This window comes from Paracoccidioides lutzii (genome assembly GCF_000150705.2).
Source record: "Paracoccidioides lutzii Pb01 unplaced genomic scaffold supercont2.5, whole genome shotgun sequence".
Classification (NCBI taxonomy): domain Eukaryota; kingdom Fungi; phylum Ascomycota; class Eurotiomycetes; order Onygenales; family Ajellomycetaceae; genus Paracoccidioides; species Paracoccidioides lutzii.
This window is the reverse complement of record NW_015440951.1, coordinates 634,983-653,955: the sequence shown is the minus strand read 5'-3', so window position 1 is coordinate 653,955 and position 18,973 is coordinate 634,983. Positions and strand designations below refer to the sequence as shown.

At 47.4% G+C, this 18,973-nt stretch overlaps 5 protein-coding genes across 5 annotated transcripts; 2 read left to right on the top strand and 3 right to left on the bottom strand.

Annotated features, from left to right (window-relative positions):
* Positions 1-183: 183 nt before the first annotated feature.
* On the bottom strand, positions 184-1,633 carry PAAG_02384 (inositol polyphosphate multikinase; the record flags this gene model as incomplete). The annotated part of the gene is made up of 2 exons (XM_002795632.2): positions 184-1,369; positions 1,545-1,633. 2 exons carry the CDS (start codon positions 1,631-1,633, stop codon positions 184-186), a joined length of 1,275 nt encoding a protein of 424 aa, XP_002795678.2.
* A 1,625-nt stretch (positions 1,634-3,258) lies between these two features.
* PAAG_02383 (hypothetical protein) lies at positions 3,259-5,119 on the top strand (the record flags this gene model as incomplete). The annotated part of the gene is made up of 4 exons (XM_015844622.1): positions 3,259-3,534; positions 3,623-3,702; positions 3,844-4,092; positions 4,228-5,119. 4 exons carry the CDS (start codon positions 3,259-3,261, stop codon positions 5,117-5,119), a joined length of 1,497 nt encoding a protein of 498 aa, XP_015701670.1.
* A 322-nt stretch (positions 5,120-5,441) lies between these two features.
* Positions 5,442-6,795, bottom strand: PAAG_02382 (quinone oxidoreductase; the record flags this gene model as incomplete). Its single annotated transcript, XM_002795630.2, has 3 exons — positions 5,442-5,489; positions 5,571-5,745; positions 5,843-6,795. The coding sequence occupies 3 exons, from the start codon at positions 6,793-6,795 to the stop codon at positions 5,442-5,444; spliced, it is 1,176 nt and encodes a 391-aa protein (XP_002795676.1).
* Positions 6,796-11,520: 4,725 nt separating this feature from the next.
* On the top strand, positions 11,521-13,842 carry PAAG_02381 (hypothetical protein; the record flags this gene model as incomplete). Its single annotated transcript, XM_002795629.1, has 1 exon — positions 11,521-13,842. The coding sequence occupies one exon, from the start codon at positions 11,521-11,523 to the stop codon at positions 13,840-13,842; it is 2,322 nt and encodes a 773-aa protein (XP_002795675.1).
* Positions 13,843-14,630: 788 nt separating this feature from the next.
* On the bottom strand, positions 14,631-16,512 carry PAAG_02380 (hypothetical protein; the record flags this gene model as incomplete). The annotated part of the gene is made up of 3 exons (XM_002795628.1): positions 14,631-15,478; positions 15,544-16,285; positions 16,375-16,512. The coding sequence occupies 3 exons, from the start codon at positions 16,510-16,512 to the stop codon at positions 14,631-14,633; spliced, it is 1,728 nt and encodes a 575-aa protein (XP_002795674.1).
* Positions 16,513-18,973: the final 2,461 nt, after the last annotated feature.

Genomic DNA, 18,973 nt, shown 5'->3' with positions numbered 1-18,973 from the left:
CAAACAACAATAGAAGACACGCACCGTTTGTCAACTTCAAGAACTAGGATATCAAGTCGTAAGAGAGTTTTACTGCTTCGTTTTATCTCTTCTTCTCTTCCTTCCACTTCAACCCCCCCCCCCCCCCCCCCCCCCCAAAAGGCCCGGTAAACCAAAAAAAGGGGAGGGGCCCCAAACGTTTTTTTAAACCTCGGCAACTTCATCCATGATCTGCACCAAACTTCGAACCCCAAATAGTGCATTCTCATCCGGCCCCTGGCCGGGCGTCCACTTCGCATGCGCAAAATCAATCAAACGTATATCGTGAACCTTATGTGGTATCTCATCTTCGTCGTCGCCGATGTCGATTTCCGTGTCGACAGGGAGCTGTCCCACGTACCCTGATTCCAGTTCCAATTCGTCGTCAGATTCTTCATCATTATCATTACCATTACCATTATTCTTATTATTTTTATCATCTTGGTCGTCTTTGGCTTCTTTGGCAAGGGCATCTTCAAGCGCTTCCGGATCCCCTTCATAAACAATCAGCACGCTGGCAGAATACATCCTGCTCTCCTCCGCCTCAAGGACCGCCTGTATAGCGCGTAGCTCCTCCGCTAATCTCCTAGCAACCAGCTTCGACCGGTCGATTTTGCCAGCCTTCGCGCCTGCAAGGAATTTCTCGAAGCCCTCCTTGACGTTGTCCACGTTAAGTGAGCGACCATACCACTTGTCATACCGTCTGTACCCGTCCACTGTTTCGACAATGACCCGCTTGGATTTCACCGTATCGTGTGATTTTGTCTGCGTGGTTCCCAGGACCTTTTCTTCTTTCACCGCACCCTCGTTACCCACCCACACTTTCATTCCGGCAATACGGAATCCCAACACGGAACTCGTAGTCTCCTTTGACACTTGGTCCAACCTATCTCTTTTAGCAGGAGGGGAATCATCCGCCCACAGCCTGACGCCAAGCTTCACATCCAATACGCTTGGTCGTTTAAATCCTGCAGCGATGTTCTCAAGGACTATGGAGACAGTAGTGTTGATTTTATGTCCCCTGGATGGGACCCATTCTTGCCCACTATTCGAGGTCGCAGGTACTAGGGCGGCGACAAGGTCGGCTTGTTTACGTAGCTGTGGGGAGAGAGGCGTATCTGTGCCGGATGAGCAGGCTGACGGGTCGGCATCAGCGGCCAAGGTCGCTACGCGATCGTTGCCTGGAATCTCAAGGGCAGCCTGTGGCGTACCGTTCGATAGGGTCCCGATGAATTTGGGCATAAATCGCCAGAAGCCAGGGTGCTGGGGCGCAGACTCGTAGAATTCTATTTCTTGGGGAGTACATGGTTTGGCGATTAATGAACCAGAAGGATTGCACAGGACACCATCACTGCAGGCATTTGAAGTTAGCGAATAGGATCCTTCGATTTTCCTCCTTTCTTTCTTTCTTCTTATGATGCTTTCCAGAAACTATATAAGACAGCTGTGATTATTCAAGAGAGGAAAGGAGAGAGATCTCCGAGTTTTAGGGGGGTTGGCGGTGGCCCGCCGAGATAGCAACGTACTGTCCAGCAGCAACGTGACCAAAGGCAACGAAGTTGTCTTCATCTAGTTTCGAGGCCTTGCAAGTCTCAGGCACTAGGGTAGAAGACATGACAATGCACGCAAAGGATCAAACTGTGTATATCAGGGCTGCCGCACAGCTTGGAACGGTATGAAGGAGACAGAAGATGAAGGGAAGCTTGCAAATCACCGCATTCCGCCACAACTTTTTTTTTTTTTTTTTTTTTTTTTTTGGAAAATAAACAAAGAGTAAAAAGCAGGAGAGCAGAACAAAGGAGAGAGGAAGAATGTGAAAAGGAATGAAAAGAGTTGAAGGGGGTGAAAGCCTGGTCTATATAGGGAGCGGGTTGGGAGTACAAGGGATAAATAACTCCGGAGCAGTTGGTTGGCAGCTGGTTGGTGACTGTTGATGGTGATACACGGGAACTCGGTCAGCTGTTGTTTTGTTGGTTGCTGAACGTAATATATCCTGCGTATGCGACGTGTATTAGGCACCCAGAAAGGCACAATGTCCGTGACAATACAGTATTTAATCTCGCAAACGAAGGTCATTGTAAATCCTCGCATCAGGAGTTTATTTTATTTGCTGCCACGCTTTTTAGTTATTTGACTGCTTGTTCAACTTTGAAAAGTAACTATTGATGTAGGGAGTGACCAGCTGGTTGGACCCGTCGGACACAGACATTTGTCTCCGGAGAAAGCAAGCAGCCATTATTCTACTACCACTCCTCCGCAAGAGCAATATTTTTTGTTTTTTGCGCGCGGGGTGGTTAAAGAAAGCATGCGGGATCTTCCCGACTTGAGATCCCGTCCATTGAGATCCTAACCTGGTCACATCTTCACAGAAGGGGATGCCCCTGTGGTGGGAGTCTTCAAACTTTTGCGTTCGGGAGAGAAAGAAAATGTTGAGTTTCAAGCCTGCCTGTGATATTGAGTGAGCAACGATTCCATGTCCACCAGTTCTACCATGCGGATATGTCTTGAGCACGATTTGAGAGATTTACATGCCCGAAAAATTTGAGATCGCTATTTGCTCTCTCTTAACGGAAACCCCCGCTGAATGCATTAAGATGGAGGGCAACGTAGACGGAGTAGCTCGTTCCACTGCCTTCTCAGGGGCTCTTTGCCCGGCATCTGGTATCCACCGGATACCTGCTGCAGTATCAGCACTTCAACCACATGCGATGCTGAAATAGTTTATGCGTGTTCCTCTCCCTCACTTTTTTCTTTTTTCTTTTTTCTTTTTTCTTTTTCTTTTTTTTTTTTTTTTTTTTTTTTAATATTTCTAGGGTTCTTTTCTTTTGACAGTGTTTTCGCAGTCAAAAGCAAAAAGCGGTAAGAATCCATCGAGATATTTACGCATGTGTCTGTCCGTAAACCTCTTAGTTGGTTCGTAACAAAAACATTATCAAGCATGTATTCCACCAAGTTCCTGTGCATTCTTCGGCATAGTTGCATAGCAACAGAAAACGCGAGGAAAGGTGCAACATCTAATGTTTCGTTGTGTTTAACTGCATTCACGCCGTTTGCAAGCTGGGGATCCCTTATCCTACCATCGTCGTGTTGCACTTCTTTCAACTTCCTTCAACTACTACTCCATCTCATTCTCCCTTTTCATACGTGACATCTCCTTAGCCTGTTTTACGCTCACTCACCTACTTACGACTGCACACTGCCTCTCATCCTTCAAGCCACAAAGGGCGTTGGTTTTCCCTGATGGAGAACCACCAAGCGATATCTCTTCCTTTTCGGGGCCAAAAATTACAACGTGACTCGGATGGCGAGCCTGGCAAACATGCTCATGATCAAACTGATGGCCAAAAGGCTAGTCTTGATGCTACTAACGATGGAAACACGGATATGGACGAGGTAACTTCTGGGGAAAATATCCCGGAGCAACAAGACGGCCCTGAGGATGTAGCTGAAGCAACCGTTGCGAAGAAGAAGAAGACAAAAAAGAGGACTAAGAAGAAGTCCAGAGGTAAAAGCAAGGTAAGCGAGTTCCTCCTTCACACCTCTGCCGAAATTATCTCCCAGGTTGACTGATGGAACGTGTTCCGTGATGATACATGCTTGGCAGGGAACCGGATTCGAAGAATACATTACCGATGGGCCCATCAGTGTCGCTGAGTATGAGGAAAACAAAACTCGTTACGCCCTGTGAGTTGCCAATGCCCAGCTACAGGATTCGAGGCTAATTAGATGTCCCATCATGAATAAGAACCATTTCTGTTATACGGTAGGCCATTTAAATCCCTATCATGGACAGTGCTCGTCAAAATATGCTCATTCTGAAAATAGGCGCCTTGAAACAGCCATCCAACGGTTCCAGGCAAAGAGAAAAATCAATTCGGACCGTAGAAATATCTTCACGAAGTTCTTGTCTTATGGGGGGGTCGATGTTGGACCCAAAATATTTGAAGGCAATGACCCGCATGACCTCATGGATAAGGACGCGGAGGATATCCTTGCTGTTACAGCTCAGTCCTCGGTCCCGACAAATCGTGTGGACTGGGATGTCGATTTTGAAGCGGTTGCAAAAGGATTTCTGTAAGTTGGCTCCTGTTTCATTTCAGCAGTACCTCTTACTGTTATTATTACTATTTCAATTTTTACATATATATTTTATCCATCCCAAATAGACACATAATAGAGCACCTCCTCCTGATCATCTCTCCAACATAGGTCATCCGTCTTGCCCCAGTACATCGGGCTGGAAACCGAACAGCTCGTTGATATGGCCACCGGCACCATCAGGAATTTTTTAAATTTCATCCTCTTACACGATGTCTGCCCTGAATACACCGAAAATATCCTAGCCGCACGCGTGATCTGCGACACCGCCAAGGTTGAGCTTTGGAAAGCGCAACAAGCAAGCTGCTGGGCACCGGGAAATTTCAACATGGCCTGTTCAACCCTGTTCGGTGGATCATATTACGGTTTCTATACTGGAGACCAGGAATGGAGCAAGGAAGTTGGAGCCACAGGGCTGCCAGACGATGTTGCGAGGAAGGTTGTAAAATTTGCAGTTGCCGGTGCAGGGACTTACGAGCAAGCTGTTCGTTTTCGAGACTTGGTCAATGAACAAAAACTGAAGGTCGCTTGTGTGAACGAGAATGGGTTTGAGGTTATTGCTATTACTCCACCGGAGAGCGCAGTTCGAGACTTCTACAAGCAGTATGCTCCAGATCTGCAGCCGGTAGGTAAACTTCGAGCAAAACCGTGGCGTGATCCCGGGCTTCCAGATGAGGATTTACCGCCCGGTCAGGTTGCCGAGGAATACCCTTCGCAGCCAGTCGAATACGAGTTCTTCGTCGAGGAGAGCGTGCTGAAATTTTGCTTCGTGGGGATGAAAGTCGACACGTCTATCTGGGAGTTAAACTGTGGTCTGCACTACTTTGATAAAGCAATTGCTGTATACTGCTCGTTTCACACCGTTTTATTGAATGAAAGTATGATTGGCTGGAAGAAACCTAGGGATCTCCGCTCTGATGCTGTGGTTTGGGGTAATTCGGGGAGAGAGTGCGGGGATGGGAACAGGGGAGGTGAAGACTCGGAGGATGAGGTAGATGATTAGCAGGCCTGCTGCCCCATCAGCATTGTGTATGCAACGGGACTTCAGGGTTTATGGGTGTGCCCGTGCTGACAATATCCAGGCTAGTTCTGACAGTTTATGTAACACCAAGGACCGACAAAATTCGTTTTTACGGAAATATGAACTGACTACTTATGTGAATACCCCTCTGCCTTTTATGTACTCCCTCGCTATCCTGAATATTTTTTCCAGTAACAGAATCAGCAGGTTTACCATTTAATGTTCGTTTAATATTGGAAAGTTAAAATGGCCCCAATAACCCAGTTCCCTCGTAACGCTCAAATGCTTCGTTGGGCAAGTCTTCTCACGGCTTGAGGAGGAGTTTCCCAGTTGTTTTCCGACTTTCGATATCCTAAAGTTTTAACGGTCAGATCAACTATACCAAGAGAGAATAACAAACAAATAGCAACAATCTAGGTACAAGATAACTTACAATGTGAGCTTGCGCAACTTCTTCTAAGGGGTAAATCTTGTGAATCCTAACTCGCAGCTGTCCGGACTCCAGCAAGCCAAACAGCTCTTCCGTATAATGATCAAATTCTGATTGTGTCTGGATATACGGGAACACAGTTGGACGGAGAATCTTGATATTCTTAGATGCCAACAACCTTCATTAACTGTCAGTAAGCAAAGATCAATCCCCGACGATCACCCTTCGTGATCAGATCTGCAGAAACAAACTGGGGGGATAAATGGTTCACATACTGTATCTGCAACGGCGGCACCGGCCCACTCGCATTCCCAAAATAAACCACCGTACCCTTCCTCTTCACAACCTGCAAACTCCCTTCCCACGTATCCTTTCCAACCGAATCAAACACAGCATCTACTCCTTCTCCTCCCGTCACCTCCTTTACCTTTTCCACCCAATTCGCCCCTTCCGCGCTCCTATAATCAATAACCACATCAGCCCCGAGACTTTTCACCAACTCCACCTTCTCCAGACCCCCAGCTGTGCCGATAACCTTCGCACCAGCCAACTTCACCAATTGCGTCATCAAAAACCCCGCCCCGCCCGTGGCAGCATGGATCAAAATCCAATCCCCCTTCTTAACCGGATACGCCTCCTTGGTAAATGTAAGCGTCGTAAGCCCACTTAGCAAGGCTGCAAGAACGTGCTCATCCGACAACCCTGCAGGAACCCGGGCGATATGCGCCTCAGTTAGGGCAATGGAGTACTCCGCATAGGCGGCCGTGCCCATCCATGCTACTCGTTCGCCTACAGCGAAGTTCTTCGGGTTGGGACCTGGGCCAACGGCGACAATGGTGCCGACTCCCTCACGGCCCAGAACCTCCGGTTTGGAAGATTTGTAGAGGCCTGTGCGAAAATAGGTGTCAATGTAGTTCAGGCCGGAGAGGTGGTTTTTTATCAGCACTTGGCCCTCCTTTGGGGTTGGGACGGGAAGGTCGGTTTTATATTCCAGAACTTCCGGACCGCCCAGCTTGGAGACTAGAACGCCCTTTTGGGCTGTTGCGATGGTGATGGCCATGGTGCTGAGTTGGTGTTCAGATATCAATGACTGCCGGTGGTGAACAGAGGGTATGCGTGGTGGGAGTTGTTGTAGGGTAGTGGGGAGGGCAGCGGCTTGAAAATGGCGTGACTGCCTTAGATACTTCCCCAGCGCTGAGAGGCGGGCAAAAGCCGAGACGCTTCGCATTCAGAGTGATATCAAACTGGCCACGACGGTGGAATGTTCAAGTTTGACTGAAATTGATATGTATTATTGGTGGTTTTAAGCAGCAAATTAACCAGCTAACTAATCCGAATGTTTCGAGTTCTTTGGTGCAGAAACTACTCTGAATCGATGACTTAACACAGCCCAATATGGCGACCCACGAACCTTTTAGTCGCCAGATACGGCCACAAATAGAACGAGGCTGTTCTAATCCCTTTCTTCACTTTGATTTGTAAAGGGGTGGAATTCAAGCCGATGAAGAGATACCGCCGGCATTGGCTCCTCCTCTAACACTTGGGAATCGGATTGCCGGCTTAGTCAGAATGCCGATATTGATCCCGACCCAACCGGGCCGAAAAAATAGCACCATGTTATTTTGGGATTCCTGGTCTTCCGCACCCCAAACAAATGATGAATGCATATCTTCCATCACACGAGGCTCGATCGGCTTTGGAAGCAAAAAGGACCACCCGGTAGCTTTATAAATTCACTGTTTACACTCATCTCGGTCCGAACTGTGGGCTGTCACGTGATGACATAGTTTTGAACTTCGTTTTCATTCGCAACATTCTACACCCTAAACCAACTTCAACATTCAAATGCGAGAGTAGAGAGATTTCTCACTCAACACATTTAGAACTTTATCCTACACCAAACTGCAGTTTTGTTTCGGGAAAGAATTGAATTCTTGGAGAAGATCCATTGAATCTGTGAGTGATTGCATGATATGTAGACCTGCTATTCTGCCTCCTCCCCAAAGGGACTTGCGCATTGAATTCCCTTCTAGTTATATTCTGTATCCTCTGCTTTCAAATGTTTGCAGAGGGTCAGAGTCAAAGATTTCAAGATTTCAAGATTTTTTTTTTTTTTTTTTTTTTTCATTTAAAAACAATAGTTAACGTTCAATTGCATCTGCTCCTCCTTTGGTTCACATATCCTTCCAGGTTAGGATCCAGGCGGAACAGAAAAAGTCCCCTTGAGAAAGCATCTGACGGGCCGTGGAACGAGCCCGCCAAAGTGGCATATTGTAGACCGGACTGTCTTCCCAAGAATTGACAACCCCTTCCTAGATCCCGATGAATTATATGCCGTATATAGAAATAACCCGTTGAGGCCTGGGTTGATCATTGATAAATGAGATTTCGATTTTTACCGCGTGTGTCTTTTGTCTCCTTTAATTTGTGCTCCGTCATCTTTGATATCAAGAAATACGCGGGGCATCTAGACATCATGGAGCCTTTTGTTATTCAATTCTGTGGTTATCATTTTAGATGATACTCTAACATTTAGTTATGCAAACAGTCTTATTTTTCTTGTCCTTTAGGCATATGTGTGATCAAATCTAAACCATGTTTCTTCTCACATAAGATGAGTGTGTGTATTGAGTTCTTCTTAGTGCAGGAAGCAAACAAATGCGGTTCAAATACAAAGCATCGAGCAGGAAAAAGAGAAGGGGCCGAAGCGCCATATAGGCTTACCCTACACCCAGCAAAAGAAAGGCACGTGAAGACGATGTAGATGGTGGGGTGGTTTTGAGAGAGAATCATCATAAAGATTTGTTCCCTGGCCAAATCAATAGAGATGAGAAGAGATGCAGAGGGAAGATACAATAGGGATATGCGAGGAGGACGTGCACGGCGGACTTGGGAACCAGAAGGGCCGCCTGTTAAAAATGGTGTTTTATAGATTGCGGGTTACAGCAGCTGGTCATGTTAGAAAGGGGATTTTTGCTTTTCTGAAGGGGAAATCTTCAAAATGGAAGTTCTTTGAAAACGAGTTAGTCAACAGTCAGTTTTCGTCGTAAAGGTTGCTTGTGTCTTCTAAATATCTGCTTCTAGTTCACCGCCTTTTGAAGATCTTCTCCCTGCTTGCATTTATTGATCCTTTCGGGTTATATGAGCTTGTCTTTCGTGCGCCGTGATGTGATGCAACGGTCAAATGCCAAGGACGGAGAGAACGTAGGAGCAGATACGGTACTGCTGCATGCCCAGCTTATGCAGGATAAATTGGCACCAAACCGATGAAATGCCCAGGCTTATGGACAACGTCTGAGAAGGAGATAGACTAACATGACTAGGATTAGCTGGGGGTCCGTTGCTGTGAACTGCTCGGATATTAAACGATTCTTTGGCTGAAAAGGAGGTATGGAACATCAGGGTGAGAATGAGGCGAGAATGCAAGCTGAGGTATCACACGCTTAAAAGCAAATAAATAAAAGCAAAAATCAAAGCTGAGGAATACTAGTTGAATGCTATAACATATGTCCCTATCAGAAGAGAATATGAGATATCAACAAAAAAAAAAAAAAAAGGACGTTGTTGGATGTTGGAAGTAGAAAAGGAAAAGCAACAGAACCATGGGTATCGATGGTTCGGACTTTGTACCCTGAAAAGATATAAAACACTTGTCTTAGCCGTATTTGCCGGTATGTTGGATATAATCACTTATAAACAATATTTTTACTTTCACCACGTGGAGAAAAGCCGAACTGTCGTTGTTGACTCCAGGGGATCTTGATATCGAACAGGACCCTTGGATGTCGTGCGTGCATATATGCCAGTGTATCCGATGTAGCTCAACAACTGGAGGAATGCGGCCAAAGAGCCGAGAGATCTTACTCATGGATGAGGCGGTCCTTGGTATAGAAATTGTGTACTGAAAGTAGATAGAGCGGGGAGAGAGTACAACACTGTACAAAAGTCCTTCTACCCGTTCGATTGATTAAGAGACATTACGTTCACATGCCATATCATCCATTTGTGGGACAGCCTGACAGGCCGTCAGGTATCTATAAGGCGTCCACACAACTCATGGAATTAAAACTCATTGGTGATTTGACAGCGCAGGCGTCCGATTTGCTACCCGATGCCATGTGGGTCTGAAATTTCCTCCAAGCTCATTGCAGGACCCAAAAATTGACACAGACACTGCATAAAGCTGTGAAACAGAGAGGGCGGATATTTACCGCGTCGCTATGAACTGACGGCGAACGCCTGGACCAGGGAGAATGGCGACTTGCTTTTGTATCCGTCTCCCATATTTGAATAGCTGACGCAGGCGAGAAATGGTGGGTAGAAGAGCCGAAGATTTAACAAGTTAACTAACTATTCTTCTTGCTCTGGTTAGTTAGGTTAACCAGATAACGAGTTGACTGAAAACAATGCCTGGGTTGCGAATCGAGCCCCAAAAATTATTTCCCGTGGTTGTACGGAGTAGTTATTTTTCGTTCTTTTGGGGATGACCTCCAAAAATTTTTGGAGTCACTGGACCAGACACCCAAGCAACCTTGTTGGAAGGACATGCAGGCATTCAGATGTTCGTTAGGTCGCTATCGACGCCATAGCCCGCCTGGCATCCCACAGTGCGGTGCCCCGTTATAGTGGACGCCAAACGCGACAGGCTCCAGGGCCGTTGTGCTGAGGGCATTCGACAGCAGCATCCAGCCTCTCGGACACAGCCTCGCCTGAATATTCCATCCACTCAGCGTTAGCGCTTTTGCAGGCACGATGCTGCGTGGTGTGCAAGCAGAGCATAGCGTCCAGTTGCCTTCTGCTATGATGTCTATCCAGCATAAGTCCTGCATGGCGAGAGAGAAATCGAGAAATCGAGAGATCCGGTCCGGTTATTCTGCGTTGTTGGTGGACAGTGGAGTAGTTAGTTATGCCTTAGCCCAGTCAAATTCGGGCGTTGACAGCTGGAGATGATTGCTCCACGAAGGCAACGTTGGAGGAAGCGCCCATTGAACAGAGACAGTCACAAACCGTAACAGCCGGGTGGGCGATGTTCTAGTGACATGTCCATGAATCTGCACCTATCACTAGTCACTTGTTATTCTCGTTGCGGATCTGCTTCCCCTTAGCCTCCAGCACTGCGCCCGGTCGATGTCATCTCCGCCGGCGGATGAAGGCGATTTCAAATAAGGCCATGAGCTAGGATCCTATCGTGTTGGTTTTGACTGCGACCGCTCCATATAGTGAGTGTGCCCTTGCTCATTTTCTCTTACTGCAGCGGGATCGGCAATTGAGTATGAAGAAACACCCTTTAATTCTACTAGGATGTGTATACACTCTCCCCAGATCTTTCTGAGACCAAATGAGGCATGGCATTTCCCATATCTACGTCTTGTTGTGCTTTAATCGGTTTACTAGTGGTCAGATGGGAAATCGAAGGATCGATTTTCTCGACATCGTTTGAAGCCCAACAAGCGCTGTGCCAGATTTTAACGATGCCTGACCCCCATGCACTTGGTCTGCGTTTCTGTATATAAATCCCGTATATGGCCATCTCTCCTGCTGCTTCTCGAAGCTTAAACGTCATACAAGCTCTCTCGATACTGACTGAATGTTCTCCGTCCTTAACCTGTCTTGATATAATTGTTGTCCTATTCCACGGTCCTTCATGCTGGATATCTCGAAATTCCCTATCTGCTCGGATCCTTCTGCCATCTGGATATTTAAATCTCTTCCTTAATTTCCATTCTGTGTTGCCGTTACCTTTTCGTGTGAGTTATGTGAGCCATCGGATTCTCCACGGTCATGTCTGATCTATAGGACAGATATAGGAAACCCACTCCCCTGGATATTAACCTCGCCACTTATGGATGCATCGTTGACAATTACTACATTTGATATATAGATCTTATCTCTTATATATCATCACTTGATCCTGTTTCCTATTTTCCTCTTTCTTTCAAATCTATATTATACAATGTCCTCCACGGTTTCCCTTGGCCGACAGTGGCCTCCCTCCCCTAGTGTTGAAGATGAATCTGAATCCCTCTCCCGCGAATTACTAGACCCATCGTTATTAGACATCATGTCGAATGATACCTGTGTGATCTCGAGGGGATCTGTAGATCAGTACCCCATTATCCTTCCCTCCGACACTCTCACCCCTTGCACAACACCTACGGATACTTGCGGAAGCCCAATAGGTTCAAGCTCCGGAAACGAATCATCCAGCGGAAATACCGGCGTTATTACCCCTCCCTACGCTCCAAGTCCCAGCAGTGATTTGGCAAGACAGCATGGGATGGGTACGTCTGCTCCGTTTTGTTCTGAACATGGAACATGCGAGCCCTCTAATGTGCCATCGGAAATTTCCCCTCGATCTGGAGCAAATGCGTCCTCTAGAGCTCCGCAGGTTCATCAGCCTTATAGATGCACAATCAATGAAGCCGAATACTCAGTGCAGCAAAAGCCGGGGCTAAGCAGACATTTCTCGGAGGGAAATGAAAAGCCTAGAATCCATGAAGTGGCCGGCAAGCAGGCTGAATGGCACAGTGATAATGAAGCACTCATATCATACAGTGGCCCAGATGCCTTAGACACCCCAAGCGCTGTTCCCATCAAGAAAAAGAAGAAGGTTAATTTTCAGCTTCCTGACGAACCTGCTACGGAAAGGTTGCCATGGGAGCGGAGTGCATTTGTTTCAGAACATGAGTTCGACCCTCTCTTCAGGCCTGACGAGGAGGAGTGCTCCTCCCGCCATTCGATCCAATACTATGAAGATGAAACGCCAATGGATAGCTATCATCCTGCCTTTGTTAAATATAGACAGGATTATACTTATCTTGCCCATCCTCAACCACTCAAGATTAACTGCAACTATGGTGAACCGCGAAGTCGAGTGTCGGGCTCCAAATCACCTGTTACATCTCCTCTGAAACTGACTTCGCGATCCCCGGCGCATTCGCCGCAACGACGCACTCCAAGCCCCACAGGGTACCGACTTAGCCCAATTACTCGAGCAGCTTTAGATGTGACCAAGACAATATTACCAATTTCCAACAAAGATTGCCGAGCAAGCACAAACTCTTCTCCCATCCGGCGCAGGGGGCCTTTCTTGTCCCCCCCTTTGCTGCCTTCAGGCTACGAAGTGATCGTCAGAAAGGCTAGCGACAGGCAATCTCACCGGCTTAGTGTGCCACTGATGCCACCACCACATCTTCTGTCCAGATCGCGAAGTTCAACGATTCCTTCGCAGGTGGTAGTTCGTCGTCAGCAACCTGACACAACGCCTCCCCCCAGTATTTCTCTAGCTCCCTGCCCCCGATCCATTCCCATGGCTGGCCATTTGGATTGGTACACCATCAAGGGCCTAACACATCTCGACATCTGCCCGTCCTGCATGAACCAAATTGGTAACTCTCGATTCCGCGATCTCTTCATCCCCAGCCTTCCAAAATCCCGAGATGCAAATGTCCGTTGTTCCTTCAGCCAGCCATGGGCGCGCCTCGCATGGGTCCAAACAATGAAATTGAAACTCAATCATCTCGAACTACTATACCACATCACCCGTCCACAGCCAGGAAGCCGCCCTTGTACCGGCCGTCTTCCATCCGTGCAACCCTGGTACCGCCTGTCAGATCCCGAAACGGGACGTACCGTCTCCGACTTCAACGCCTGCTCCGCCTGCTTCCGCAACTTGCAAATCCTCATGCCCTCGCTGCGCGATGCCTTCCGCTCCGGTTCCCTCGTCCAGGAGCGCATTTGCGATCTTCGCGTCGACAGCCCCCGCTTCGTCAGATACCTCGACCTATTGGATGACGCAGCATCGCGCAGCCAGTCCACACCACGCGGTCGACTGGACATGCGCGAATTCGTCCGATATGCTCGACGCAAGAGCATCATTCGGAACTGCCAACGCGACCATTTTGCCGAGGGTCCGTGGCACTATATCCCAGAATTGCCAGAGTTTACCATCTGCGAGGACTGCTATGACGATGTTGTACACGACCTTTCACACACGGGCATTGGCAAGATGGTTTCACGAACACCCCAGATGGTCCCTGGGTGTAGGAATCAGCCGTACACTTGCCAGTTATATAGTCCGCGGATGAGGACGGTGTTCCGTGCGGCCGTGCAGCACGGGGACTTTGACCTTCTGGCCACTTCTGCGCAGCGCAGACACGAGGCGGAGAATTCGTTCCGGGAGAGGAAGAGGAGGTTGTTGGATGACGTGGCGAAAGGCTACGACAAGGATGCAGAGCTGAGGTGGAATGCTGATGATTGGAGGAGGTGTGAATGATTGTTTATTGTTTTGTTAATCCCTTTCCCATTCCCCGTGTCACACTATTCCTTTTGTTTTTTCTGTTCCCCTGTTCGGTGTCAAATTACCTTCTATTGCATGGATCAGTTTCTGTTTGCCTTAGGTTTTTTTTAACGTATGAATTGCCCCTTCACGCGATACCTGTGCACATATGTCTTCATTTTCGGGTCCCGATTTTCCTCCTGTACTATGCAATCCCAGTCCTTCATTCATGTATCCATATATCCTTGAACCCCTTTGTACATCAACTATTCCCATCGTTGAATGTCCCCAACCCCTTACCCCTCCCAGAGTGATGTTGAATATATTACTTACCTCCTAATCGATCTGTAGCACCCTCATTACCACTTCCTAGCGTTTCAGTGACTCATCTTGTGTCTGGCTCTTTACCCTTCATAACATACCTATGACTTGATGTGATGGCATGACACGGCTTGACAAATCCTGTACAGTGTATTAGCAAAATAAAAATAAAAATAAAAATAAAAATAAAAATAAAAAATGTATAAATTATGGATGAAATCTAATTGTGGTATGCTGGAGTTCTTACAGCGAATAATACTCTCTTGAGGGCTTGGTCATTTAGGTCAATTGTACGACCTCCAAAAATATTATAAATTAGTATTGTTTTTGAATCATTCAAAACTCAAAAAATAACAAGTTTGAAAAAAAAAAAAAATTCATTTTCATTTATTCATTATTCCTTTATACTTCTACTTTCACCCTTACCCTCCACTCTCTAAAATCAACCTTGGCAACTTTCCCGATCAACCAACCAAACCAACCAACTCCCCCGGCCATTTCTTCCCCCAAATCATAGCTCTGCCCGGCACCCTCCCCCCCACAGGTGCCAGGACTCTAATCTTCGCCTTCTTCTCATCCACACTGGCGACATAGACGAAGCCCATGATGCTCGCGTCGCGGATCTCATTGAGCGGTGCGTTTGGCGCCGCATGGGTAACTGCTAGAAGGGTATTTTCTAGAGCTAGTGGGATGGGGGAGGTAGTTGAAGGCGGCAATTTCTTCAGGGGGATGGAGGCGTGTAAAGGTGATGAGGGTGATGTGGTGGAGGCAGATGAGAGTCCCGGAATGGGGAGGAGGGACGAGGATGCTGTGGTGGGGTCTATGGATTGTTGAAGCTGTTGCTGTGTTTGAGGATTCGTGCCGTTGTCATGGTCGTGGATGCCACCGGGTAGGAAGGAGGATCCGTTCACGCTGAAGGAGGAGGGGTCGTATTCGTCATCGTCGTCTGAAGTGGCGGTGATGGTGTAGATGGATAGGGAATCGAAGTCGAGCTGTTGTGCGTGCGGGGAGAGGGATATTGTTGTTCCTGAGGAGGTGGCGGAGAGGGATAGAGCTGAGGAGGCGATGGAGGGAATGGGGTTGCCGAAGAAATAGGAGCGGATTTGCCAGTCGCGGACGTTTTTCATGAAGGAAGCGTCGCGGTCGACGCTGCCTCCGGATTTCGTCACTTTGACGACGGAGATGTGACCAAGAGTCGAGGGACTGGTAGTGGAATTCGATGTGGAGGTGGAAGCGGAGATGGGTTTGTTGTCATAGTTTTTCACCATGGAGCTGTAGAGACGTTCAGAGCCGAGGACTAGGATTGTCGTGACTATTTTGCAGGCTACGTTAGTATAGAGAAATTGTTCTGAATAAAGCAGTACGGCTCTCCCATACCTGAAAACTCTGTAATAATATGATGTATAACATCGTCTCCCTTCCCTTGCCCAAGAATTCCAGGGGTATCGATAATAATCCCAGCTTCCTTTGCATCCCTATCCTCCACCAACCTCCCGGCAACCGCTAACGCCAGCCTTGACACAATAGGTTTGTACAGCTGACCCTCCGCATCCAGCGGACTAGACAGCCCATAAAAATACACAAGTGGTAGCTTGACAGGTATTGGACTAGGCCCAGACATAGGACTACTCCCCCATCCCTCCTCCACATCAATCATAGACCGGAACGCCGTCGCCGTCAAGCTTCCAGGGACACTCAGCATCCCCTCCGACGGGTCGAGATTAACGACAACAGGCTGTCTGTCCCTCTTCGTCGCATATCCCGTAAGGATCTTTGTCAAGCTGGTCTTGCCCGCATCCTCCGGTCCCAGAATGAGCACTCGCGGGCCTTCACAACCAGCTGCCTTGGCTTCCTCGCGCATAGTCTCAAGCGCGGCATGAATATTGACATACTCAGCCATGGGCGTCTCCTCCGCTATGTATTCCACCTGGCACCCGCCACTACCGGAGCCGGGAGATGGAGGCGTGCTGCCCAACCCGCCAATGGCGATGGGGTCGCCGGCGCTTACTTCCAACGTGCAGCCATGCCAAGTGTATATAGCGGCTTTGGTTCCGGCGAAGGTGTATGTTTGGGAGGCGGCAAGTTCGGTGCCAAAGAGCTCTGCGGTGCCGGCGAGGAGCTTTTGAGAATTGCGACCATGTCAGTTGGAATTGCTCGGCAGGATCAAGTTTAAAGATGCAAAATGTGGATGCCGGGTCAATGGCATACCTTTACTCTTACAATCCGGCCAAATGCGACTTCAAATCTCCATTCCGATCCCCTAGAGAGGCTATGTTGTACCGGGGCTGCCGGCTTACTCCGCTCTTCTACGGTAGCTTGGGTGAGCTCTAAGCCAGGGAGAGACATGGTAAAATCGAAGTTATGTTAGACAGGAAGATGAAAACAAAGGCATAATGGAATCCAAGCTCTGGAGATTGTTAGCTGCAGCTTTTTCGTGTGCATGCAGTCCCTCTGTTTATCTGCCGGTGATTGATGCGGCGCATTTGTTCAAGAGGGTCATGTGACTCCATATCTGATCAATCTTATCAATCTAGCGGCCCCACATGTTACCGTACATAATAACTTCAACAACCCCGGAATCTTCATTCTTTGTCGAAAACTTATTCGCTCAGCATTCCCAGGTAGGTTTTCTTTCTTCCTTCGACTGCTGTCTATCATTCTTCGTTGCCATGCTCTGTTCTCTCAGCCTTTCCAATTCTCCTCCAAAACTAAACGATCCAGCGACGGTCCAACCCCGAAATCTCAGCGAGCCTCCCAAACCCAAACAATGTGATCAAGCAAATGAACACAGGCTATAAGAGTGTGGATGCTGCTTCTGCTGCTGCTGGTGCCTTACTCAGAAACAGGTCTGCATGTCGGCTTACTTCGGAACCCCTTCACTCGCCTGACCCTCCATTGTGACACGACTGGGGGCGGCGATGAAGAAGAAGAAGAAGAAGAAGCAATCCTACATACATGGCAATCTACTCTATCCGCTTGAGCCACTGTTAGCCGGAGAGTTTTATCAAAGGTGACAAGTGATGAAAAAGGATCAGGTCACCCGGTCCAAATTGGAGCGAATTTGCTGAGGACCCATGGGTTGATCAATCCTCCACGATGACGCGGGGTGTCTTGAAGTCAAACAATGGCATTCTTAACAGTTGTGCTGATGAGATTAATGGGGGGGGGGGCTGTGGAGCGATACAGCGCTGACTTTGGTCATTTACGTGAAGCTTCAAACTTGAGCTCTGAGACAGATGCATCTCAAAGGCAAAGCGTCAAGCGTCAAAGCGCCTTGGAAGAAGAATGCCCCTCATTGACACGAGAGGGAATCCAATATAGGGATATTTTTTTTCTCTTCATCAATCCTTGATATTTTTTGGTGGGAAAAATGGGGGTGGGGGGAGGGGGTGCATTTTTGTATCTTCAATCCTTGCCCTGTGCCGAGTGGGTTTTTAACTAGAATAGAAACTCCCCCAGCCCAATGCGGTGCTCAACGCTTTTCTACAGCATGGTTAAACCCCACGTATGCTACGACTGTCTCCCTTGAGCGCTTGATTCAAGCCAAATGCGAAAGAAGTATTTTGTCGCAATCCCCTATCGTCCGTCGACTAACATGCATCCAGAACATACATACACTACACTCTACACTCAGATACATGCGCGTACCCTAGAACACCGAAATTATCCCCCCAACGACCCATTTTTATGGGTCGAACTCCCCAACCAATTTCCACCCAAACAGACATGTTTCCATCTGACTCAAACTGAATCATACGCAGTATGGAACTTGGTTGCAAGAGCACATTTTACTGCAGGGATAAGCACCTGTTCATGTCATGGGTAGCCTATGTCAATGCTAACGTCCCCAGGCAGCTCAGGGGGTATTGGTTCAAGAGTTGGCGAAGGCTGGGAAGTTTGGAAGGAAGGTGCCGTTTAGAGGGATGAATAGTATTAATCAGAAAGGGGGGCATATCTTTTCGCTCATTTACCGGAGAGTAGAGGGCGGCAAATTGGTACAGATTATAATGAGGTTAAGGTGACATATATATGGTTAGATAAAGTATAATAGGAGACAGAAAGAGTAGCATGAAAAATGGCAAAACAGAATGAATTATAATAATAATAATAATAAGAAAAAAAAAACCTGTACATGGGCAGGCATGTGTGGCTCATTTCAAAAGAGCAGAAAAATGAAAAAAGAAAAGTAAAAAACCAATTGTAATTCACAAAACATTGAAATAATAGCAGTTGATTTCAAGCGAAAAGTGAAAGAAAAGAAGGAAAAGAAAAAAAAGAAAAAGAACAGACTCGAGACACCAAAAATAACATCCATAATCCGTTGGTAAAATATACGAAAATAACGCAAAAAGGGAGATATGTGAAAATCAGACATTGGTGAGAGTAAAAGGTACTTAGAAAGTAATGGTTGTCAGGTTGTACTAATGGGGCCGCGGGAAAGGTCCGGGGGGGGGGGGGAAGATCGTAGGAAAAGGGCCCCGGGGAAGAGGGAGTTTTCTTAAGTAATAAAAACGACAGAAATATATTAAAGAGAGCCGCCTTTCGAATTTGCTCTGGAGAAACGAAAATAACATCTTCCAAGGCTGTGAAAAGGGAGGGGGGTAGGAGGTAAGAGGCGGGGAAAGGGGGATAGGGGGAAATAGGTTGAGTGTCGCATCACGAATGCTTCTCGAACCTTTCTTTCTTCCCCGTACTTTTTTATTGTTTATTGTGGATAGGGGTCCTTACTTATTTATGTATGGACAATTGAAAGGGAAATGTAATCCCGAAACTTTTCTTAAAAAAAAGGGAAGAAAAAAGGAAAAAA